This window comes from Hippocampus bargibanti, linkage group LG10 (genome assembly GCF_051943395.1).
Source record: "Hippocampus bargibanti isolate YZ-2025 linkage group LG10, ASM5194339v1, whole genome shotgun sequence".
Classification (NCBI taxonomy): domain Eukaryota; kingdom Metazoa; phylum Chordata; class Actinopteri; order Syngnathiformes; family Syngnathidae; genus Hippocampus; species Hippocampus bargibanti.
Window position 1 is genome coordinate 2,927,672 of NC_142743.1, and position 24,610 is coordinate 2,952,281.

Genomic DNA, 24,610 nt, shown 5'->3' on the forward strand with positions numbered 1-24,610 from the left:
ACAACAAAAAAAACAACAAAATCCTTCATTAAACCGGTCTGGTGGGGCAAAACAGGTTAGGCAACTTTCGCAATGCTGATGAGGGTCGTTATGCGGATGAGGTGATACCGGGGGGAGTGGGGGTAATAGGCCAGTCGTTAGTCAGGAATGTAGGAACAATCAGTGGGGCCACAGGGAGGGGTCCTCTGCCCCCCCAACCTGAGAGTAGGGACCTATCATAGCTGTGTCCGGCGCCACCATGTCTGGACATTAGGGATATATAAATGGGGCCGATACGACCAGTCAGACTTTAGTTCGCTGACGAAGCCTCTTGGATAGGAGGCGAAACGTCCGAAACCTTCACTTTTGTACAGATGACGGCTGAAGAAACCTTCTCATCAATAGGGATATATATATATATATACAGTGGGACCTTGGCTTACGAACTTAATTGGTTCCGAGACAGAGTGTGTAAGGCGAAGTGTGTATCCCAAAAATAATTTTCCATAGGAAACCATTAAAATGAGAATAATGCGTTCCCAGGTCCACATAAAACATAATTTTCGACTTTCTAATTTTCTAAGCCTTAAAACTACACAAAATATACCTTATTTTATGTATAATAAATGTGCTATAGTATTATGATTAAAGAAATAAACTGTACTATACAATAAAGTCGGGCGGCCCGGTAGTCGAGTGGTTAGCACACCGGCTTCACAGTGCACAGGTCGCCGGTGTGTGGAGTTTGCTCCTCCCCAAAAAGTGCAACATAAAGTAACCCCACAAAAAAGAGACGTTATTGACCCTTTTGGCCTGAGGATAAAGAATATACGCATGGGGTTTATTGGGATATTGCTCTGCAGTTGCAGTTCCCGTAATCATTGAGGGTCGCTATCTTACTAGCTATTTTGCTAGCTAACCATTAGCTGTCTGGCTATCTAGCTAGCTATTTGCTATCTATTAGCTATCTGGCTTGCTGGGTTGCTATCTCACTAGATATATCGGTAGCTACCCATTAGCGGTCTGGCTATCTAACTAGCTGCCTGGCTAGCTCTTTATTAGCTATCTTTTAGCTATGTATTAGCTAGCTAGCTTTGTATTTATTTTAGTTACCCGGGAAGGTTGTCGTCCGTCAATGCTCTCTTGTCCACCATTGTCTACCTAGCTAGCTATCTATTTGTTTTCTATTAGTGGTCTGGCTGGTTGGCTATCGAGGTGGCTATCTTGCTAGCTACCCAGTTGACTAACTAGCTAGCTATCTATTGGCTATTTGCTCTCTATTAGCTATCTAACTGGCTATCTAGCTAGCTAATGAGCTGGCTAACTAGCTAGCTATCTATTAGCTATATATTTGCTGTGTATTAGCTATCTGGCTATCTATCTATCTATTCATCTTTTAGCTATCTATTAGTTATCTATTAGTTAGCTAGCTAATTTTCTATCTATTTGAGTTATTCTGGGTTGAGTGAACGCTGGCGTGTGTGGCTGCCGCTGCTCACCCGCAGACAAACATCTAACAGTGACTGTTAAGTGACCTTGATAGTTTTGAAAGGAGCTTAAAAATGAAATGTATTATTATTATTGTTATTATAACAACACAGGTTCCAGTCTCGACGCTATCAAGTTGGAAGAAGGGCCATTCGAGGATATCGGGCTGCCTGTTGGCACAAATCAGGCCAACGTGCCGCCCCAAACAAGTTGGCAAATCCGCATCTGAGCAGAAACTCAAACAGGCATCGAACTATACAAGTGCCATCTTGCAAAAAGCGGGTGGTCATTTGCTTGCTGACGCTTGAGCAACTGCAAGAACCTGCCAGTGACTTTTATCGGCGCATACTCGTTGCCATGACGTCAGCCCGACACGAGCCGCGCTATCAGTAGCGCTATCCATATTTTGCATGCTAAATCGAAACCCTAACCCGCGAGTAAGCCCGCGCGAGTTAGCCCGCACTGGTTAGCCCGCGCTAGTTAGTCCGCGCTAGTTAGCCCGCGCTAGTCAGCTCCGTTGCCCGCGTTCGATAGCCCGCGCTCATTAGCCCGCGCTCATTAGCCCGCGCTCATTAGCCCGCGCTCCTTAGCCTGCGCTCTTTAGCCCATGTTCGTTAGCCTGCGCTCGTTAGTTCACGCGAGTAAGCCCGCACTAGTTAGCGAGAAAAAAATCATCAGACAAGCGCATCATGAAAACGTTTTTTGTCCCTTTTGAAAGCAAATTTTCAAGAAGTTTGACCCCAACGACAGCGGCTCCATGCAGCTCCAACCAGGTCAAAGTTCATCACCACAAAGTGGAAATTGTGTGGGTGTGGTGGTGTCCTGGTACTTTGTGTCCTCTCCTTTTTATCATTATAATAATACTAATAATAATCCATTTCAGGTCACTTTACAGTCACAGGATGAAGTATTTCTGTGGGTGAGCAGCGACAGCCACACGCGACAGCCACACGCGACAGCCACACGCGCCAGCGTTCGCTCAATGCAGAATAACTCAAATAGATAGAATGTTAGCTCGCTAGCTATCAGATAACTAATACATAGCTAGCCAGCTAGCTAATATTAAGTAAATATAGATAGCTAGGTAGCCAGCCAGCTAGTCAGATAACAAATAGATATCAAATAGATAGCTGGCTAGGTAGCTAACCAGATAATAGATAGCTAACAGTCAATATCTAGTTCGATAGCCAATATGTTTCCTGACTCAATTAGCTAGCTAGCCAGCTGTACAGCTAATAGATAGCTAGACAGATAGCTAGTTAGCTAGTAATAATAAGAATAATACATTTAATCTCCAAGCGCCCCTCAAAACTCCTAAGGCCACTCCACAGCCACAGGACCAAGTCTCTCTGTGGGTGAGAAGGCTCCAACGGATGATGTACTCAAAGAATGTCTCAGACAATGGGGAGCAGAGGATGAGGTGCTGGAAGAGGGACAATCATGGGAGGAAAAGCCCCTACACGGGATGTACCACCGAACCATAACTGAAGTGGCTGATCTCAAGAAGTCCTATCAGTGGCTAGAGAGGGCTGGCCTAAAGGACAGCACAGAGGCACTCATCCTGGCTGCTCAAGAGCAGGCCCTGAACACCAGAGCCATAGAGGCAGGGATATACCACACCAGACAAGACCCAAGGTGTAGGTTGTGCAAAGAGGCACCTGAGACAATCAAACACATAACTGCAGGGTGTAAGATGCTGGCAGTGAAAGCCTACATGGAGCGCCATAACCAGGTGGCTGGCATAGTCTACCGAAACATCTGTGCAGAGTATGGACTGGAAACCCCAAGGTCAAAATGGGAAACACCTCCCAAGGTGATAGAGAATGACCGAGCAAAGATCCTGTGGGACTTCCAGATACAGACTGACAAGATGGTAATGGCCAACCAACCAGATATCGTGGTCATAGATAAAGGGCAAAGGAAAGCCCTTGTCGTGGATGTAGCGGTCCAGAGTGATGGAAACATCAGAAAGGAGGAACATGAGAAAATGGAGAAATACCAAGGGCTCAGAGAGGAGCTGGAGAGGGCCTGGAAGGTAAAGGTGACAGTCGTGCCTGTGGTGGTCGGAGCACTCGGGGCAGTGACTCCCAAACTCGACGAGTGGTTGCAACAGATCCCGGGAACAACATTGGATATCTCGGTCCAGAAAAGCGTAGTGCTGGGAACAGCACGGATACTGCGCAGAACCCTCAAGCTTCCTGGCCTCTGGTAGAAGACCCGAGCTAAAAAAAGGGGGACAGACACCACCCATGAGGGGTAAGGCGAGGATTGTTTTATATATATATATATATATATATACACATACATACATTTGAAGCGAAACGTCCGACACCTTGAAAGAAGTACAGATGACGGCTGAAGAAACCTTCTCATCGTTGGACCACTCATGTACCATTGAGAGCTTACACAGAAGCAGGAGAACTCCATTTTTTTGGATTTGGAATTTGCTTCTGTTTTCAGATCATGCTTTTATTTTCAAAAGTGGGAAATCAAACTGGAATCCAGGTGAGCCAATCCAAACGCTGGCTCCTTTAACCCCCATGCCGGTGCGGGAACGCCAACGGGCTAACCCCGCGGCGCGCTGGTCATTTCCAGCCGACGGGACGGTTCGTCAGGCTCCGACTTCCTGTGCCTGAAGACCAAGAAAATGCCTTCCGTCAAAGTGCGCCGCTAACTTTAGGAACGCCGGAAGGGCGCCAAGACCCGCCGTCGAGACTACAGTGAAACCTCGGTTTACAAACCCCTTGGCTTACGAACTTTTCGGTTTGCGAACGTTAAATTTATGAAGATTTTACCTTGGCATCTGAACTATTTTTTGGGATACACACGGAGTGCCACAATGAGTGATGTGCTGTTTGCGAACGAGCCCGTTCTCCTAACAAGAAAATGGCAGCCAACTTGTTTTTGTCCTCTCTTCCCCACCCCCAGTCTTCGGTTAAAGCCGCATGTGATTGGTCAAGAACACAGTAGTGAGGGGGGGGGGGGTTTACAGACAGAGAATGAGGCCGTTCTGCCAAAAAGAAAATGGCAGCCGACTTTTTTTGTCCTCTCTTCCCCACCCCCAGTCTTCGGTTAAAGCCGCACGTGATTGGTCAAGAATGCAGTAGTGAGGGGGGTGGAGGGGGTTAAACATTAAAGACAGACATTAAAGGCAGACGACAGTGTGAGAAAATGGAAAGAAAATAGTGAAATTTGAACTAGTTTCAACTTTATTTACCATTCAAAGGCAGAGTGTAGACTGCAAGGTTAAAATATTCAATCAATCAGGCTCCACAAATAACCCGCACAAGCCATCTGTACAATGATGCAAAAAGCTGTCAACCCAGCTAAACAGAACACAATTGATGAGGAACTAGGCAAAATGATCGCAGAGAAAAAACCTACAAGGGATCATTCCCCATCAACGACCATCACAAAGGTCAATAAAACCACTTTATTATACAGTACAGTTTATTTCTTTAATTATAATACTATAGCACATTTATTATACATAAAATAAGGTATATTTAGTGTAGTTTTAAGGCTTAGGAAATTAGAAAGTAGAAAATGATATTTCATGGGGATTTTAATGGTTTCCTATGGGAAATGAATTTTTGGGATACACACTTTTCGCCTTACACACTCTGTCTGGGAACAAAAGAAGTTCGTAAGCCAAGGTATCACTGTGTTGCTTTTGGGCTACCTACCTTCCCTCCTCGACGTCGAGAACGTTCTCGGGCAGGCGCTCGTTTCGCGTCTCGGGCAGCAGGAAGACCAGCGCGCCGCTGAGTATTCCCGCGGCGGATAAGATGAGCGGCGGCAGGAAGGTCCAAACGTCCTCCAGCAGCATGATCATCGGGGCCACCGCACTCCCGATGCGACAAAGACAGGAAGTGTAACCGATTCCACACTGCCTGTTCAAAGAAAGCGCCTTTGTTCACGCCGCGACAAGACCTACGACTACTCTGGGCCAAAGCCAATGTTTGACTTTGGGCGGCATTCTGACGAGACAAGCGCAGATCCTGGTCCCCGAAAGTCAACGTTTGACTTTGGGCGGCATGCTAACGAGACAAGCGGAGTCTCCGCCATCTTACCGAAGAACGGTGGGGAATAGCTCGGCCGTGTAGAGGAAGGCGGTCGTGAAGGCCGCCTCGGAGAAGCCCTTGGCCATCACGGCCACGCAGGTCCGAAGCACGAACAGGTCTGAAAATCACAAGGGGGTCAGGCGCAGTGGCGACGACAGCCCATGGCGCTCGCGTCATCCGATGCCGGCGCTCACCGAGCGGGAGGGCCGCGTTGATGGCGACGAGGGCTCCCGTGGCGATCAGGAATCCCGCCTGACCGTTGCGTCGCCCGATCCAGTCCAGGACAAAGTAGGCCAGGATTTTTGCTGGCGTTTCCACGGCGCCGTAGATGAACTGCGTCAGATAGATGCTGACACCCAAGCCTGTGATCCTGAAGCTGATGCCGTAGTACAGGAAGGCCACAGAAAACCAACACAGTCCCGTCACCAGGGCTATCTTCCTCAGCTGGGGCGTCCGGAGCAGGTCCAGGTAGGAATGAGTTCTGGTGGCCGCGTCGCATGCCGCCGCCTGCGCCAGAACCTGCGACAAAAGACCGTCCAGGTTCTGGGAATGCGAATCCAGCACAGGAAGTGCGGCAGGCGGTGCTGCCACCCACTTCTGGCTGCAGGTTGCCGGTGTCCTTCCCGTTCATCCTGGCACAGCGAAGTAGGCATCGGCTGGCCTCAACGGTACGGCCGTTGGCAAGCAGCCAGCGGGCGGACTCCGGCAGCCACCTGCGCGGCCACGAGGCTGAAGGCCGGCGGGAGGCCAGCTGGCCCCGCCGCTGCCGCGCTTCGGACTTACCAGCAGCTGAGCAAAGCCAGCAGGCAGGGCGCCGTCACCGCCAACGTCAGGTGGCGCCAGTCTCGGAAGGCGTAGGCCAGCAAGGCCAGCAGCATGTTGCCGGCGCTCCACGACAAACTGATGAGCGTCCCCGTCAAGGTGCGATGCTTCACGTCCGTCCACTCGAGGCCTGGCGGACACGGCGGCTTAACGCGCCGGTCCGGAAAGGGCGAAGCGAACGGGGCTCACCCAGAACCGTGCTGATGATGGACGTGCCGCTCAACGCCAGGCCGCTCAGCGCACGCGACACGGCGAACATCGCGTACGAGCTGGCGAAAGCTGAGGTCACGCCCAACATGGCCGTGCTCGCCAACGACACCACCAACATCAACTTGCGGCCAAATCTGCACACATGACCATATCGGCGCAGTTTCACACATTTTTTTCAAAGGACAGACGACAACACGGGGCCTGATTTAGTGATGGTCACCGATGCCCGAGGCGGTCCCGCTATCGGACCGTCGCCCGGATACGTCTTTGAAGAACGGTCATCTTCTGATTATTTTTTTGCGATCAACAATTCATCAAAAAAATGATATTTTAGGCTATTTATTGCCACTCTTGAGTTAATTGTCAAATTAACGTCAAACAAATACGTCTATCAAGATAGCAGCGGTTTGTGTTGTGATTTATTTATTTTTTGCTATCAATAATTAATCCAAAAATAGGATTTTGGGCTATTGGCTGGCTAGCTGTTGGCTATTTTATAGCTATTTATTAGCTATCTAACTAGCTTTTTGCTCTCTAGCAGGCTCGCTGTTGGCTATCTGGCTATCTATTAGCTATCCATTAGCTAGCTGGCTAGCGAGCTGTTGGCTGTCTGGCTATTATCTATTTATTAGCTATCCATTAGCTAGCTAGCTAGCTTTACATCTATTTGAGTTACTCATACAACTCCAGACCCATAGGAGGAATTAACCATTTTTTCTGATAAAAGAAGAGAGTCTTAAGTTTTGTAACGCCGTATTGAATGTTTATGTAGTCCTAGAAGTAGCAAGCTATGTATTAGCTATATAGATAGATAGCTATCTATCTACCTATCCTGACTATAAAGTGACCTTGAGAGTTTTGAAATGTGCTTATAAATGAAATGGATTATTGTTGTTATTATTAGCTATCTATTAGCTAGCTAGCTTTCTATGTTATTTGAGTTACTTCCGGGTTGAGTGAACACTGTCGCATGTGGCTGCTGCTGCTCACCCACAGAAAAACATTATCCTGTGACTGTAAACTGACCTTGAGAGTTGTGAAAGGCGCTTGGAAATCAAATGTATTATTATTATTATCATAAGGTGTGGAAAAATGGCAAAGGCTGCAAGATTTCTTGCGCCTTTGCTCAATTTCAGGCTTATTGATTGATTTCAGGCTGATTGATTGAACTGGAGTCAACGAAGGCCAAAGGTCGCTTGGTGGTGACGTTCCCGTCTGCCAACTTACTTGTCAGAGAGATGTCCAAAGAGGATGGCTCCCAAGGTCACTCCCAGGAAGAAGTACGTCGCCAACACCTGATTCAGTCTGTGGTCCTCGCATACCAGGTCCCACTACACGAACACACCAAGACCATGAAAGACTCGATCCGCACCCCCTGCTGCTCGACTCACGATCTGTTTGACGACCCGATTGAGACCTGCCCTGTGCTCCGTCAAGACTTGCTGAGGGTTTGATCAAAAAAGACTTCAGGTCAAGGCCTGATGAAGACCCGGTCTCGGCTTGTGCACCAGCACTAGCAGAGGTGGAACGACGAGTCTTTCCAAAGCAGGTTGGCATCAACCGTAGGTTTTTGAGGGACCGTGGAGGCGCATGGTGAGGGGGGGCCGGCCCAAGCCACGGTAACAAAGCGGCACAGGCGCACTTTGACTCACCTCAGTGGCGGTGGTGGAGCTGAACTGCGATTGGTCGTAGACGTAGCCGTGGGGACAGAAGCCGGTGCCGTTCTTCTCCCGGGTCAGGTTGCCGCTCACCAGCTGGTCGTAAACTCCGCATGAGCTCTGGGTAAAGTCTGGACCCGGTGGGCCCGCAGCGCAGTGGTGCGCGGGTGTTGCCGACACAAAGTTGTGCAGCAAGAAATGTAGCGGGAGGATGGCCCGCGGGAGACACAAGATGCTCAGAACCAGGAACTGGAAGTTGGAGAAGCCGCCAACATCCTCCAAGATTTCCTCGAACCTCATGGCGACCGCTCACTTGCGTGACTTCACAGGCGTTTCCGTCTCTCCTCTGACTTTTGGAGGTCGGAGTAGGAAGGGCTCGCTAGGCGCTGCGCGCCTGCGCGTGAAAGCGTTCAGGAAAGCGTTCCGCGCTTGATCATTAGCTGCCAAGTAGACAATTCGATACGTCTCTGTCCTCGTGACCGGTCGAGGACGGACAGTCGAAATGCTTTGCCGCTTCGTTTCTTTTTCTCACCACCTTTTCGGACAACTTGAAAAAGTCCTTGCCGATGTATAGCCCGTGTCTGAAATAACGTCTGCCCGGGGAGTGAAACTTTTACGTTGGGAGTACAACTTACAGGAAAAAAAAAAAAAACTTATATTGAAAAACTTTTTTTCAAATCAAAGTACGATGGTGATATCGTGTGTGTGGTTGTTGGCTGTACCAACCGTTTTGTGAAAGGATCCGGGTTAAAATTTCACCAAATACCGATCAGTGAAGGAAGAAACAAACCGGTTCTTTTGGCAATTTGCATACTCGGCACAGCAGCCAATCAGAAGCCCGCTTAAGGTCGTGCGTTTGCATATCATTTTCTAAAGTACACGCACAGAACCTCAGCCCCAGAAGATTCAAAAGAAGCTAACAAAATTTATGACGCTACAAAACGTAAATGTACATTATCCCCTGACTGTAAAGTGTCCTTGAGTTTTGAAAGGCGCTTAGAAATTAAATGTATTATTATTATTACTAAGCTCATGTATTTTGTTTTTCTATTTTCATTCCTTTCATCACTTTGCTGCAGTGAAATGTAAATTACTCTACTGCGAGACTAATAAAGGCAAATCCAATCCAATCCAAGAGCATCGTGGAAAGAACGCAAACATTGCATTGTGCAACATGCCGAACAGTGTATGGACAAACGACAACTGGAGCAAAATCATCAGCAAGGGATATTTACAATAAATTAAGCAAGGGAGCATTTGTGGTAGGTACATCCTTAATAAAATAAAAAAATCCTTAATACTTTGCAACAATGTTTTTTTTGTTTGCGATTAGTCATCTTATTGTGTTTCAACTTGTGAAAAATGGGGCAGGCAACTTTATGGCCGGGCAGGCAACTTTTCAGAGTTGTTTGCCCTGGTGTCCGCTAACTTTTTCTCATATGAGTTTCAGACACTGGTATAGCATCTGGAAAACCCGCCGCTACAAGTTAGCAACCACGCCAGGAATCGGCACCAGTTTCACAAATACCAAACAGAGCTCAAAAGCAGTTGAAAGCAGGCATGTCCGGCTCCAGGCCTGGAGGACCGTCCTGGGGCTCCCTGTTGCAGCCCGAGTGTCTGGCTGATGATTGGAATCAGGTGTGTTGCCCCCAGCAGAGATGGAAAACAGACATGACAGTGGCCCTTTATCATTGTCTGGGTTAGCTCTCAGTGGTACAGGAGTGGTCCATCAATTAAAAAGTTTCTGGAAAACGCTTCTGCAAAATGACCTGACCTTCTCCTCAAATGCGCCTTAAGAACAACAGTCAAAAGGCTTCTATCTGCTGCAAATGGCTGGTGCAGCTATCACAAAGAAACACAATCGTCAACAGAAGGCATTGGACAGGCGTTGATGTTTCTGAAGGGGAATGGAGGCGTCCAGTCGCGATCAAACCAAAAGGGAAGGAGTGACAAGCTACGGCGCATATGTGCCCAGTTGACCCTCACGTCAAAGAATTTTTCAAGAGTTGACGGATTCCTTCTACTTTGTTCCACCACTTGGTTGACTTGCACTTGGGTGCAGCGCAGCAGTACGCTCACCACGTGCACTCACGAGCCCAACGGCCGCGCTTCCTGTTTCCCGTGTGACATTTTGGACATTTCATCCTCATCCGTTTAGCCACGCAGACAACCCGTGATGGACACTTCATTCCAGGGCGCTTGCAATGCAACATTTGGACAGACAGACAGACAGACATGTATTTTATTTTATTATCCTCTATATCAGTGGCCGGGAACCTTTTTGACTAAGAGAGCCATAAAAGTAAAATATTTAAAAATGTTTTTCAGTGAGAGCCACACGCACGCGCGCGCGCACATACAAACGCTCGCGTGCGCGCACACACACACGCGCGCGGCCACTTTTCAACAAAATACAGTAAAGTCTCGTTATATCGATATTTAAGGGAGTCCGAAAAAATATCGATATAACCGGGACTATCGATATATCCGACCCTGTTTGCATGTAATTTTCTCCGTGCGTGCATAGAAATAGTATCGATATAACCGGGACTATCGATATATCCGATATCGATATAACGAGACTTTACTGTATCAGAATGTATTATTTAAAATAACTGTGATAGTACTCACCGTTAACATGAATGGTTTTCCGTTCCTCGTGATTGGTCAAAATCCAGGCAAACGATCGGAATGAAACTCAATTTGCCGGTCCAGAGGCGAAGTTACTGCTAGCTAGCCTGCACACAGCTCATATGCTTCCACACTTGCTATCTGCAATCTACTTCTCGCAGAAGTATGTTGATGCTAACGTTAACATGGGGCTTGTTAAAATGTCACTGACATTCGACTGTTTCATCGATGGTATTGTTTCATTGCAAATTAGAATCACAACATTTTCTCTCCTCTAATGCTCCGGTGCATCCACGCTGAAGTGCACTAGTTGGGCGTGAAGTGCACTAGTTGGGCGTTTACCTGTTTCAACGTGATAGCCACTATCATCCAATCAAAATGGCGCTTTCGGCCATTCTAGGTCAGTGTCATCCAATCAAAATTGCGCTTTCCGCCAACTGCAGCCCCAACGGGAAATGAACGGCGAAAAAAACAATATGTATTTAGTTTTATCGGCGAGCCATATGCAATCATCAAAAGAGCCATATATGGCTCGCGAGCCATAGGTTCCCAACCCCTGCTCTATATTATTTAATATATATTTTAAGAATAATAATTATTATGATGATGATAATGATGATGATGATGATTATTATTATTATCCACACTCTGTGAAGGAAAAATAGCAGACATTGAAAAGAGCCACAAGTGCCTCGGTATACCGCAAGCCAATGGCCACTTCCAACTGGCAACAAGGAAATCGGCTACGGCCAAAGACCTCCAGTGGGTGAGGCAAGTCCTAAGAAACCAGTTCAATGGTAAGAGCAAGACCTGGACAATAAACAGCCACGCCCTGCAAGTGATCAGATGCCCTGCAGGAATACTAAGGTGGCCAAAGCAAGAGAACGAGACCACGGATGTGAAGACCTGAAAGCTTCTCACCACGCATGGAGGATTCCATCCCAAATCCAGCACCCTGAGACTGTACACAAGCCGTAAGCAAGTGAGTGTGAGAGCCACTGTCCAGGATGAAACATCCAAGCTCCATCAAGACATCCAGGAGAAGGCTCCAACGGATGACCTACTCACAGAATGTCTCAGATAGAAGACGGTGGGAGAAGGCTCCAATGGATGACCTACTCAGAGAATGTCTCAAATAGAAGGCGGTGGGAGAAGGCTCCAACGGATGACCTACTCAGAGAATGTCTCTTATAGAAGGCGGCGGGAGAAGGCAGGAGAAGGCTCCAACGGATGACCGAGTCAGAGAATGTCTCAGAAGGCGGCGGGAGAAGGCTTCAACGAATGACCTACTCAGAGAATGTCTCAGAAATGCTGGACGAGAGACCATGGTGGGAGGACAAGCCCTTACAATCGGACCAGAACTCAAGAAGTCCTATCAGTGGCAAGAGAGGGCACAGAGGCACTCCTGGTTGCTCGGGACCAGGCCTTGACCACCCCCAAACTCGGCGAGTGCCCGTAACACATCCCGAGAACAATATCGGACGTCTTAGTTGCGCCTGGCGTGGCCGGAGTCGTGTACTGCTCGCCCAACGGCAGAAAGTGGACGGAGGACATGGCCCAACGACGTCCCTTTGGACCCGGACGTGATTTCCAGATTGTCATCTTGCGCGATGCTGACGCTTTCCGCCTGACCTTGAACCAAGTATCAAGTTCAAGACTTGCAAAGTATCAAGTGGCTGGTGATCTGCTCCACGCTGCTGACTTGCGTCCAGCTAATGAGAAGGCTGGACAGCAAAACAGAGCTCACAATCAATCGGCTTTGTGTCCGTCCTAATGTCCAGATCTTCAGCCCAAATCATCACCAGAACCTCATCCTCTCACTACATCACCCCGTCCTCCAAGAGCTCCACTGGGTCCCGCTCAAATATACAATCAACTTTCAAATTCTTCTTTATCCATTTTGCGCTATCCAATAAGTTATCTGGATGGCTATCTGGCTAGCTATCTGGCGGGCTACCTACCGAGCACTTTATTTGCTAGCTATTTCCTATCTATTAGCTATGTAGCTGGCTCGCTTGCTATCTGGAAGGCTACCTAGTGAGCACTTTATTTGCTAGCTATTTCCTATCTATTAGCTCTGTAGCTGGCTCGCTAGCTATCTAGCTAGCTAGCTATTAGATATCCTTATCCTGTGACTGTAAAGTGACCTTGAGAGTTTTGAAAGGCGCTTATAAATGATTATTACTATTATTATTATTATTATTATTATTATTATTATTATTATTATTATTATAAAAGCCTGGCGCTGGGAACAGCAAGGAAATTGGACTCAAGCTTCAAGCTTCCTGGTCTCTGGTAGAGGACCCGAGCTGAATCGGGGACGGAGGGACATCACCGCAGGACATGAGACCACCAATTTTTGGGAAAAGATCGAAATGTGTAGCACCAAACTGTACTCATGTACGGACACTAAAGCTAAATTCAAGCTTCTTGGTCTCTGGTAGAGGACCCGAGCTGAATCGGGGACGGACACCACTGGAGGACATGAGACCACCATTTTCTAAAAAGGTCCTTTCAGCTATCCATGGAAATGTATAGCACCAAACTGTACTCGTGTCGCACACCAAAGGTAAATTGCTTTGAAAAGAAGAAAGATGTGTCATGTCGTTTTGAGGACATTTATTGTGCAGACGTCAAAGGGGAGGACAAATAAATAACAAGTAACATGACTGATGGGACGATTGGACACGATGTCCGATTTGAGTCACACGGGCTGGTGGAGGAAACGGAAAGACAATTATTGATGCTTCTGTTGAGGGCGCAGAGTGCTCACTCTCTTTCTGTCTCCCTCTACTTCTGTCTCTCTCTTTCAGTCTCCCTCTACTTCTGGCTCCCTCTACAGCCTCTCTACTTCTGTCTCCCTCTCTTTCTGTCTCTCTCTACTTCTGTCTCCCTCTCCTTCTGTCTGTCTCCCTCTACCTCCCCACAGCAGGATGTGTGAAAGGTGGACTCAATGGCTTCGCAAGTGTTTGAAGGACACAGGCCGGTGCGACTCAATCCCAAAATGTTAGCTTATCGGCGTTGGCGTTGCTGAATCGCACATTCTCCCAAAAGCGGGTCGAGGTTGACACGGCGGTGGCCATCATCGCCGAGACGGACGGACGTCGACTTGACTGCTCAAGTGGACGTCCGTCCGTGGGAGTTCGCTGCTGCCCAAGAGCCAGAGCTCAAGACGTGCGCAAACTAACATGATACTCGTCGCCTTGGGGGGCTTCTAGTCCAGACCGGCATTGTTTTTGGGGGGGATTGGCTCGCCGCTTGACACTTTTGCCAGGCAGATATAAACGTGGACCATGTGCAAAAGACATTTGACCTCGCTAAATGCCGGACAAACTCAGTATTTACAGCCTTCACTACACATGGACACATTTTTACAATATATTCACTCACACACACACACACACACACACACACACACACACACACACACACACACACACACACACACACACACACACACACACACACACACACACACACACACATATTTACAGTAAAGTCTCGTTATATCGATAGTACTGCTATGATATACGATACTACTTCTATGAACTCAAGGAGAAAATTACATGCCTGCAGGATCGGATATATCGATAGTCCCGGTTATATCGATATTTTTTCCGACTCGCGAGAATATCAATATAACGAGACTTTACTGTACATATATACATATATACACACACACACATACATACATACATACATATATATATATATATATATATATATATATATATATATATATATATATACACATACATATATATATATATATACATATATATACACATACATATATATATACATATATATACACATATATATATATATACATATATATACACATACATATATATATACATATATATACACATACATACATATATATATATATATACACATACATATATATATACACATACATATATATATATATATATATATATATATATATATATATATATATATATATATATATATATACATATATATACACATACATACATATATATATATATATACACATACATATATATATACACATACATATATATATACACATACATATATATATATATACACATACATATATATATATATATATATATATATATATATATATATATATATATATATATATATATATATATATATATATTACACACATACATACATACATACATACATACATACATAGTGTTTACAAACCCCTTGGCTTACGAACCTTTCGGTTTACGAACGTTAAATTTATGAAAAATTTACCTTGGCATACGAACTATTTTTCGGGATACACACAGAGCTGCCACAATGAGTGATGTCTCGTTCGCGAATGAGACCGTTCTCCTAAAAGAAAATGGCAGCCAGCTTGTTTTGGTCCTCTATTCCCTGGCCCCAGTCGTCGGTTAAAGCCACATGGTTGGTCAAAAACGCAGCAGTGAGGTGTGGTGGTTTAAACATTAAAGAGACAGGCAGACTACAGAACGTGACAAAAATGGCTAGAAAACAGTGAAATTTGGACTTGTTTCAACTTGGATAGTTCAAAGGAAGAGTGGAGACTGCAAGGTTAAAATTCCCATCAATCAGGCTCCACAAATAACCCGCACTCGCCATCAGTTCAATTTGAAATGAAAAGACAAGCAAGGGAAGCAGCTATTAATGATTATAGTGTGTCACAACTTCCAAGTACTTAGAGCTTACACAGACGTAGAAACGTATATGTTTTATGGCGACCTGGGAACGGATTATTCTCATTTTAATGATTTCCTATGGGAAATTAATTTTTGGGATACACACTGTTGTGGTAATTCGCCATACAAACATCTCTAAACATCGCTCTGTAATCTTTGTTTACATTTTGAACTTTCTGATATGTCATATCCTGCCTTCCCATACATGATGTCGCATTTACATTACGTCACATCCTTTCGCGTCACACTGCGCGCCGTATAAAATGTACTCCCTTCTAGTTTGTCGCTCTCTATCGCCATGCTTCCTCCTTAAGCCGACACCGCGATGCCTCCGCTCTCTCCAAGATTACCGAAGACGCCAATTTGTTTTTTGGAGAACAGCCTCACTCTCTCTCTGTCAAAAACCCGATCCCCCACTGCTGCATTCTAGACCAATCGCGTGACTTTTACCGAAGACTGGGGGCGGGGAATAGAAGACAAAAACAAGTCAGCTGCCATTTTCTTGTTGGGAGAACGGGCTCATTCACGTACGACACATCACTCATTGTGGCCGCTCCGTGTGTATCCTGAAAAATAGTTCGTATGCAAAGGTAAATTTTTCATAAATGTAACGTTCGTAAACCGAAATGTTCGTAAGCCAAGGGGTTCGTAAACCGAGGTCCCACTGTATTTCCCTGGTCCTCTTTTTGGGACCAGCGCTTTGTGTTGTAGCTTAATAAATCATCCTGCACGGACCTCTGTCTCTGTCGCGTTGCTCAGTGTCCGGCCGGACACCGAAACGGCCGCCGCGGTCAGCGGAGGGCCGAAGACGAAGCGGCGTCCGATTGGTGAGGCTTCGGCGCTGACGGCGGTTGGGCGGCCGTGCCGGGCGGGCGGGGATTTAGGCGAGGGGGCGGAGGGTTGGAAGGCCTGACGAGGGGCGGCGGCTGCTGCAGGCAAGGGCGGGGCTGCTGCTGGAGGGGCGGCGGCTGGCGATGGAGGGAGGGCGCGGCCGGTGGTGAGGGCCGCAAGAGCGGCGGCGGCTGGTGGAGCGAGGAGGCGGGTCCGCTCGCCGCCTGAGCCCAAGACGAAGCGGTGGCGGCGGGAAATGGCCCGGACGCCACCTGGGCCTTGGAACAAAAGGGCGGAGCCCAAGTGAGACGGGTGGACGGGGCTGGGGGATACCGTAGCGTCCTTCGCTTGTTCCCTTTGAAAAGGCGGCTCCGGGTGCTCCGCATTGCCATTCTTTGCCGGGGCCGCCATGTCGCTCAAACCTTGTTTGAATGACAACAAACTCAAGCTAGCGCTGAGTTTGTTGGCTCGCGGCCATTGCCCAATGCCGAGCATAGAGATACACTCTCTATTTAATGTTTGCAGCTCTGTGTTTCTGTAAAAGACCCCCCCCCCCCACTGCTGCATTCTTGACCAATCACATGGCTTTAACCGAAGACTGGGGGCGGGGAATAGAGCACAAAAACAAGTCGGCTGCCATTTTCTTGTTTGTAGAACGGCCTCACTCTCTCTCTCTGTCTATCTAATGTTTTCAGCTGTTTATATACCCCCCGCCCCGCACTGCTGCGTTCTTGACCAATCACGTGGCTTTAACCTAAGACTGGGGGCAGGGAATAGAGGACAAAAACAAGTCAGCTGCCATTTTCTTGTTTGGAGACCGGCCTCACTCGCTCTCTGTCTATCTATTTAATGTTTCAGCTCTGTTTTTCAGTAACCCCCCACTGCTGCGTTCTTGACCAATCACGTAGCTTTAACTGAAGACGGGGAGGGGTATAGAGGACAAAAACAAGTCAGCTGCCATTTTCTTGGTTGGAGAACAGGCTTGTTCGCGAACGACACATCACTCATTGTGGCGCTCTGTGTGTATCCCGAAAAATAGTTCGTATGCCAAGGTTATTTTTTGATAAATTTAACGTACGTAAACCAAAAAGTTTGTAAGCCAAGGTGTTCGTAAAACGAGGTATCACTGTATTTCTTTTTTTAGGAGGCGGCACAAAACGCTGCCCACCACGTTTTGCAACTCTTGACTAACCGCCGCAATCAAAGCGGGGAGGATGGACGGCGCCTCAAGCGTCGCAGCCACAGCGGCGGCTGCGCAGGCAAGCACGCACGAGTGGTGGCTTGCTTCCTGTGCTAGCTAGCTAGCTAGCTTACTTCCTTTGCTTCCGTCGCTCACCTTGACAAACGGCAAGCGTGGTCGGGAGCGCCCGAGCGATGGCGCTCAGCGGCCGACTAATCCAGACGCGATTGGACGAGGTCTACTCGGGCCCGTTCGCGGCGCAACTTGGCGCGAAAGCAGCCGACTCGCCCGTCATCAAGTCAGTACGACGGGCTATTCAATTCACCTCCTCGTCCTCGTCATCGGAGCTCCTCCCAGAGGGCGTGGCACACGTGTTTTTGGAGTCTTCGGCGGCGCCGTCCACTTGCTCCGCCTCCCATTCCTGAAGCACCTCTTCCAGGTTGAAACGGCGCCGGTAGTTGACGAAAAAGTTTTTCACTTGGCCCAGCGTTTTGTTGCCGATGACGTCGGCGATGGCTTGGAAATCTTTGCCGTACTTGCGCACTCCTGAAGGACATTGAGGGTCAGAGGTCAGCAGGTCAGACTCCAGCGGCGCAAAGGTTTCAACTTTCAGCCTGGCGTGGCGCGTGGACCGGTCACGGTGGTGGATGCCCGAGGGCATTAACGCCCAGCTTGCTTTTTAACGGCTTCACATCGCTTTTTTGTAATTTATTTTTTATTAGCAATGAAGAAATTTGCCACAAGTAGCATGTTTTGCTGAGAAAACTGATGGAGATTCACTATGTACTTGACTATCTGTTAGCTATCTATTCAGCTAGCTAGCTAGTTGGCTGGCTATCCAGCTGGCTAGCTATCTATTAGCTATCTAATAACTAGCTAGCTAGCTTTTTATTTATTTGAATTATTCCGGGTTGAGTGAACGCTGGTGCGTGTGGCTGCCGCTGCTCACCCATAGAAAAACTGATCCTGTGACTGTAAAGTGACTTTTGAAAGGCGCTGAGATTATTATTATTATTATTATTAATATTTTGGATTGCAACATTTCCAAGGGCTCCTTTTTGAAGCCTTTCAGTTTTTTGGGAAGGGGGCGGGTCCCGATGCAGGCGGACATTTTGTCCATCAATCGGAAATGATGTCCAGTTGTTTTGGAAGACATTCATGTGCAACTCCAAGTTGGGCTTGACGGCAGGCGGCAACTCCGAACGGCGGCTTCTTTGATTTGGAACAAGACAAATCGTGTCTGGGCTACTTGTTTTTTTTTGGGTGGCCCACGAGAGATGAAATCGGGCCAAAGGTCGGAAGCCGACACGCCGAAAAGGGGTCTTTGCCCAAGCCAGAGTGGCAAGCACGCTTTGGCGCGGCTCCTAGCGGATGCCAATGGGCTAACCGGAGCGACGCCCCAAAACAAAGACGAGGCCTCACCTTGGACGGCCAGCAGCTGCTCGTCGGTGGTCCAGCGGGCGTTGACCTTCTGCGCGCTCTGAAAGCAGAGTCGGGCACATGAGGAAGCGACCCCCCCCTCCCGCGGGCCTTCCCGCCGGCGCCTTTTGACAGACCTCGGGCAGGCGGAAGTCATGGATTCCGCATTCCAAGACGTGCTTGAGTCCACTGTTCAGCTGTTTGGTGTTTTGAACCTGACGAGGACAGCGGCGAATATCAGCCGCCGACGTGGTTTTCAGAAGGTGTCCGGGCGGCGAGGGCGCCCCCTACCTGCCTCTTGAGGGACACCAACTCCGAGTCCAGCTGGCGCAGGAGCGCGGCGGCGGCAGCGCCGCCGCAGGAGACGGCCGCCACGTCGTCCCGGCTTAGGTACATGCCTTTGGGGGGGCGGCACCGCGAGCGCTGGTGGTGGCGGTGCTGCAAGGTCTGGTGCTCCCGCCGGACCGCCGCTGACTTGGAGGCCGGGACGGCCGCCTCCGCCGGGTTCTGCGGGGAAAAGCGCCCGAGTCTGAGTCTGGCGGGCACTGGCGCTCGCCCAACCGGCCACGCGGCCTGCAGACGGGCGTACCTCTTTCTGGGCGTCTTTGTGGGGGTCGTAGTCGCCGTCGCCGGGTTGGGCGGAGTTGGCCTCCTCCGGCTCCTCGTCGCTGTTGGCGAAAAGACAAAGGCCAGACGAATCAGGAAAGGCCGAGCGGGAACATCTCCAAAGGCACGATGACCGCGACGTGTACGACTCGAACGAAGCATTGCCCGGCGCGGTCGCACACAAAGTCAATCGGGCGCCTCACCTGTCGCCCTGGTTGCTCCTGCCGGCCAATTTTCTGGCTTGGCGATCCATCAGGCTGGTTCTGGAGCGGGTCTTCTTCCACGAGTAGTAGTACCTGACCAGGCTGGAGATGGATTTGTCTGGAAGCTGAAGGTCCCGTCCGTCAACAGGGGCCACCGGAGAGGAGGCGGAGCTCCAGGGCGGCGCTTACCATCTGCTGGATGCGGTGAAAACTCTTCCCGTGGAAACCAAAGGCTTGCTCAAAGAGGACTTTGTCCTCCACTGTCCACTCGTCCGGAAAGGGTGTAAAGTTGGGAAGGTCGGCCAGCGACTTTTCAATGTCGTGTTTGTGCCAGAACAGCATCCCGAGCGCCTGGGCGGCAACGCACGCGTGGTGACTTGCGGTGACGTTTGAAAAGAGAGTGGGCGAGGCGCACCGACCTGCTCCACGTTGTAGCCGTGCTTCTCTTTGGCCAGCGCCACGTACTCGTCCACTGCAGAGGAAAGGCGTTACGGACGGCGTTACGGGCGGCGTTACGGGCGGCGTTACGGGCGGCGTAACGGGCGGCGGACGTCACTCACGCTTGCCGTCTTCAACGTCGTGATAAGGCGACCACACCAACATCCCACCGTTGTCCCGCTCCGAATATTTGCTGGAGCCTGAAAGGCACCACGCGGCGTCGTTAGCGGCGACGGCAAGCTCTTCTCGACTGCCCGCCGGCAGACTTTGGCCAGTGACTTCAGCCTCACGTGGACGACGCGCCTTCAAAGCATTCATTGATGAGCCAATCGGAGGACTCGTTGGGAGCGGGGTCATGGGACCCTTTTGCCCAGCCGGGATACAACACGCTTTCTGTTGCATTGATTGTTGTTGTTATTTTCGGCACCAACGGGCAGGCTGACGTTTTTCGTCTTGTTTTGTTTTTAATGGTGGGCGAGGGAAGGCCAACGTTGGCCCCGACCCGGAAGAAGGCAGAAGAAGCCGAAGCTAATTTGCACGCTCATGCTAGGTGGCCAAAATAGCCAGCAAACATTCTTATAACAAAAACAACAATAATAATAATAATAATAATAATAATCATAATCATAATAATACAGTAAAGTCTCGTTATATCGATATTCAAGGGAGTCCGAAAAAATATCGATATAACCGGGACTATCGATATATCCGACCCTGTTTGCATGTAATTTTCTCCGTGCGTGCATAGAAATAGTATCGATATAACCGGGACTATAGATATATCCGATATCGATATAACGAGACTTTACTGTAATAATAATAATTTTAATTTATAAGCGACTTTCAAAACTCTTAAGGTCACTTTACAGTCACAGGATCTTTTTTTTTTTTCGGGTGAGCAGCGGCAGCCACACACGTCAGCGTTCACTCAACCTAGAACTCAAATAGATAGCAAGCTAATAGTTAGCTAATAAATATCTAATACCTAGGGAATACATAGCTAACACCTAGCGAATAGATAGCTATTAGATAGCGAATATCATCCCTACACTTGACACCACCGATTCCCAAAGGCCGGCGGCTTTCCTGCTGTCACTCGGCCCAGGGAGCAGAAGAAGAAGAAAGCGCGCTCACCGGCCTCCAAATCGGGAATGTTAGCCTGATAATCCGCCCCAACTCGCATGCCAACATCTGCGGAGAAGAAAAGCAAAGCTCGGGAGGGAGTTCCAAGCTAGCCGGCTAGCTCGGAGCTCGTGAGGGAGCTCCAAGCTAGCCGAGCGCCTTGGCCGGCGGCCCACCGTGCTCGTCGTCGCTGGCGCTGTCGTCCGTCAAATGTCCGTTGGACGCGTTGGACGGACTCTTGGTGCCGTTGGAGCGAGCCTTGCCCAAATATTCGGAGCCTTTGTTGTCCATCATGCCCGGCATCCCGCCGCCGCCGAGAGGCTGCAAAGGTCTCACTCGATGGCCGCCGACGTGCTCCTCGGGGGGCAAGGGACACCACCAACGCGGAGGGTGGACTGGGGGGGTGCAGCGTTGAGATCCCGAGAGACCAAAACGGTCCGCTACTGCCGCGCGGAGGCAAGTAGGTCGTGGCCCGAACCGACGTCTCGGGCCCCGAAGTCCGCAGCGAGTTTGGCCGCGGTGCGACAGCAGATCCCTCCGCCAACCAATCGACGCTGCGCTCGCGAGGCACACAAAAGAGACGACATGGCGACGAGGGATGGGAATTCCAGCTCTTTTTAGAGAGCCGGTTCTTTTGGCTCAGCTCACGAGAAAGAACCGGCTCTTTCGGCTCCCAAGTGGCTACTCACGTTGTTTGTTGCTAACATAATTTACTACCAAAAATAAGGTAAAATGATCCGTAAAATGAATTACTAATGTAAACAACATACAATATCCTCAGTTTGTCTTTTTTTGTTGCTTAAATTAATTTACTATGAAAAATATATGTGACTATCTATTAGTTATCTATTTACTATCTATTAGCTAACTGGCCGGCGAGCAATCTGGCTGACTATCTATTAGTTATATAGCTAGTTGTCTCGCTGGCTATTTATTGGGTATCTATTAGCTAGCTAGCTAGCTTTCTATCTATTAACTTCAGGGTTGAGTCACCCACAGAAAAACTTATCCTGTGGCTGTAAAGTGACCATGAGAGTTTTGAAAGGCGCTTAGAAATGAAATGTATTATTATTATTATTATTATTATTATTACTAGCTTTTAGGTGCATATGTACTGCAGATTGATGCCCACTAGTATTAAAGGACAACCGACGTCTCCGGACAAGTTGTGTCCATAATTTGTAAAATGGCTTCAAATGAATTCTACTGAGTGTATTTTACAACGATTCCACCGCATATAGCTATATTTTGTTTTAATACTCGCGCTGAATATTCCTGAAGTCTTGTTCTTGAGTTGGTGATGAGTCCGTACGTGACGTCACTGACCGAAAAAAAGGACACATTGTAGCAGTCCTTCCATCACGTCGATGCATTTTGCTGTGCTTGTTTGGTCTGAAAACGTGTTGCACCAAAACGAGCCAGAAGACGCCGACCAAGCTCCATATAAGGAATTTATCAGCCTGTGGAAACGGGCTGATTAATTCCTCACAGGAGGTTGGTCGCCATTTTCTGCCTCTTTTTTGGTGATACATTTCCCCCCCAATGTTGCCTCACTGAATAAATTCTTAAATCGATTGCAAACATGTATGCTTTCCTCTTCAGAACTATTTGAATCATATTCACAACTGGATGTGCAACAAGAAAGCATATTCTCCGAATCTGAAGCCTTTGTTTTGATTCCAGCAATGCAAGACGTCTTGGTGTGACGTCACAAACTGGGGGCGGGACTTTCTGAAAATGCACAATTCGCAGCTCAATTTTTTTGCAGATTTTGGACACTAAGTCATTTTTATTGGCGTTTTGCATTTGAATAAAAATATCATACTGCGTGTTTTGGGTATTTTAGATGCTAAAAAACGTTTTTATGACGTCAGTTAGGAAACAAAAATGTGATGTCGGTTGTCCTTTCACAATCGTCATGGACAGTAAACGACCAGTCAAGTTTGAAAACACCTCATTTAGTGCCAACCCATTAAAAAAATGTCGTTCAATGTCAAATGGAAATCATTAACATTGGTTCAAAATATACATTATGTAATAGAGTGATCTTTTTTTAATGAGGGCGGGCTGCAACCACTTTCATTTGATGCAGGCAGACAATTCAATCAATGATTTGCTAGACTTGGATCAATCAACAAAAAAATGACTCAATTCTGAACATTTGTACGATTCTTTTTTGGGCGTGGCATATTCTAGTCATCCTGGACCTTACCTTGGAGTCCATTATTAATAAAACAATTCATCTAGCTAGCTAGCTATTTGCTGTCTATTAGCTATCTAACTAACTAGCTGGCTATCTAGATAGCTAATAGACAGCAAATAGCTAGCTATCTAACTAACTCGCTGTCTATCTAGCTATCTATTAACTAGCTATTAGCTAGCTTTCTATCCATTTGAGTTATTCCGGGTTGAGTGAACGCTGGCGCATGTGACTGCCGCTGCTCACCCACAGAAAAAAAACTTAGCCTGTGACTGTAAAGTGACCTTAATAGTTTGGAAAGGCGCTTAGAAATGAAATGGATTATTATTATTATTATCATATACTAGTTAGTGACCATGGTGTAAGCATTTTAACGAATGCATAGCAGAATGCGTTCACTTATACGAGTTTTAAAATATGTCAAAAAACACAATTGAGCTACTTCACCGTCACATGTCATTTTATTGTAAAATGAATCCTTTATCTTCTTTTTTTTTTGGTCTGCACTCACTTTGTAAACTTTGTCGACACCAAACACTGACCACGATCACAACATGGAAGAGAAACGATCGCATCTCATTTGGCTGCATTAGCCGAGTTGAGCGCATTCTTTCTTCCATACTAAGCTAGCTCGGTTAAGCAGGATAAGGATGGATTGAAAGTGGATCAAATTTGCCCGACTTCAAGTTAGCACCCAATGTAAACAAAGACGCATCACACGCTAGCTACACTTGTGCTAGGCTACGTCCATAACGAGTCCGTATCACCAGCAACGGCGAGTGAGTGTGCCGTGTCTGGAATTGGGAACTGAACCAAACATGCGGTTGACCACACCCAATAAAGAAAAAACACTAGCCAAGATGGACGTTGGCTGTTTAGCGCGCTGGCTAGTTTGCAATTCCAGCTCTTTTTAGAGAGCCGGTTCTTTTGGCTCAGCTCACGAGAAAGAACCGGCTCTTTCGGCTCCCAAGTGGCTACTCACGTTGTTTGTTGCTAACATAATTTACTACCAAAAATAAGGTAAAATGATCCGTAAAATGAATTACTAATGTAAACAACATACAATATCCTCAG

The 24,610-nt window shown here is 47.8% G+C and overlaps 2 protein-coding genes across 5 annotated transcripts; both read right to left on the bottom strand.

The window, feature by feature from the left end:
* Positions 1-3,501: 3,501 nt before the first annotated feature.
* slc22a7a (solute carrier family 22 member 7a) lies at positions 3,502-16,304 on the bottom strand. 3 transcript variants are annotated; one of them, XR_016116136.1, is made up of 11 exons: positions 16,273-16,302; positions 8,216-10,419; positions 7,791-7,894; positions 6,543-6,697; positions 6,315-6,483; positions 6,127-6,244; positions 5,726-6,050; positions 5,541-5,649; positions 5,154-5,360; positions 3,777-4,099; positions 3,502-3,689 (listed from the first exon to the last, which is right to left on the bottom strand). XR_016116136.1 is itself a non-coding variant. In XM_089005447.1 (8 exons), exons 2-8 carry the CDS (start codon positions 8,519-8,521, stop codon positions 5,537-5,539), a joined length of 1,290 nt encoding a protein of 429 aa, XP_088861573.1. In that variant the 5' UTR covers positions 8,522-10,419; positions 16,273-16,304. The 3 variants fall into 3 exon arrangements, 1 of the variants encoding a protein (XP_088861573.1); XR_016116137.1 differs by having other exon boundaries at positions 3,578-3,689; positions 3,773-4,099; XM_089005447.1 differs by lacking the exons at positions 3,502-3,689; positions 3,777-4,099; positions 5,154-5,360 and having other exon boundaries at positions 5,537-5,649; positions 16,273-16,304.
* On the bottom strand, positions 15,054-21,935 carry rcor3 (REST corepressor 3). 2 transcript variants are annotated; one of them, XM_089005445.1, is made up of 12 exons: positions 21,513-21,935; positions 21,349-21,405; positions 20,337-20,517; positions 20,196-20,248; positions 19,966-20,127; positions 19,777-19,901; positions 19,557-19,635; positions 19,259-19,474; positions 19,105-19,182; positions 18,971-19,028; positions 17,874-18,094; positions 15,054-16,646 (listed from the first exon to the last, which is right to left on the bottom strand). In XM_089005445.1, exons 2-12 carry the CDS (start codon positions 21,403-21,405, stop codon positions 16,329-16,331), a joined length of 1,548 nt encoding a protein of 515 aa, XP_088861571.1. In that variant the 5' UTR covers positions 21,513-21,935; the 3' UTR covers positions 15,054-16,328. The 2 variants fall into 2 exon arrangements, with proteins under 2 accessions (XP_088861571.1, XP_088861570.1); XM_089005444.1 differs by having other exon boundaries at positions 15,058-16,646; positions 20,337-20,414; positions 21,513-21,932.
* Positions 21,936-24,610: the final 2,675 nt, after the last annotated feature.

Bases quoted from the DNA above. Each gene is read 5' to 3' on its own strand.
- slc22a7a (XM_089005447.1), bottom strand. From the start codon at position 8,521: ATGAGGTTCGAGGAAATCTTGGAGGATGTTGGCGGCTTCTCCAACTTC. The intron at 6,484-6,542 runs GTGAGCCCCGTT...CGTGTCCGCCAG, and splicing joins CATCATCAGCACGGTTCTGG to GCCTCGAGTGGACGGACGTG. The intron at 6,051-6,126 runs GTGGGTGGCAGC...CTTTTGTCGCAG, and splicing joins CCGGCAACCTGCAGCCAGAA to GTTCTGGCGCAGGCGGCGGC.
- rcor3 (XM_089005444.1), bottom strand. From the start codon at position 21,639: ATGCCGGGCATGATGGACAACAAAGGCTCCGAATATTTGGGCAAGGCT. The intron at 20,415-21,348 runs GTGAGCGCGCTT...GGTGCCTTTCAG, and splicing joins CATTCCCGATTTGGAGGCCG to GCTCCAGCAAATATTCGGAG. The intron at 20,128-20,195 runs GTCGGTGCGCCT...GTTGCCGCCCAG, and splicing joins ACGGCTACAACGTGGAGCAG to GCGCTCGGGATGCTGTTCTG.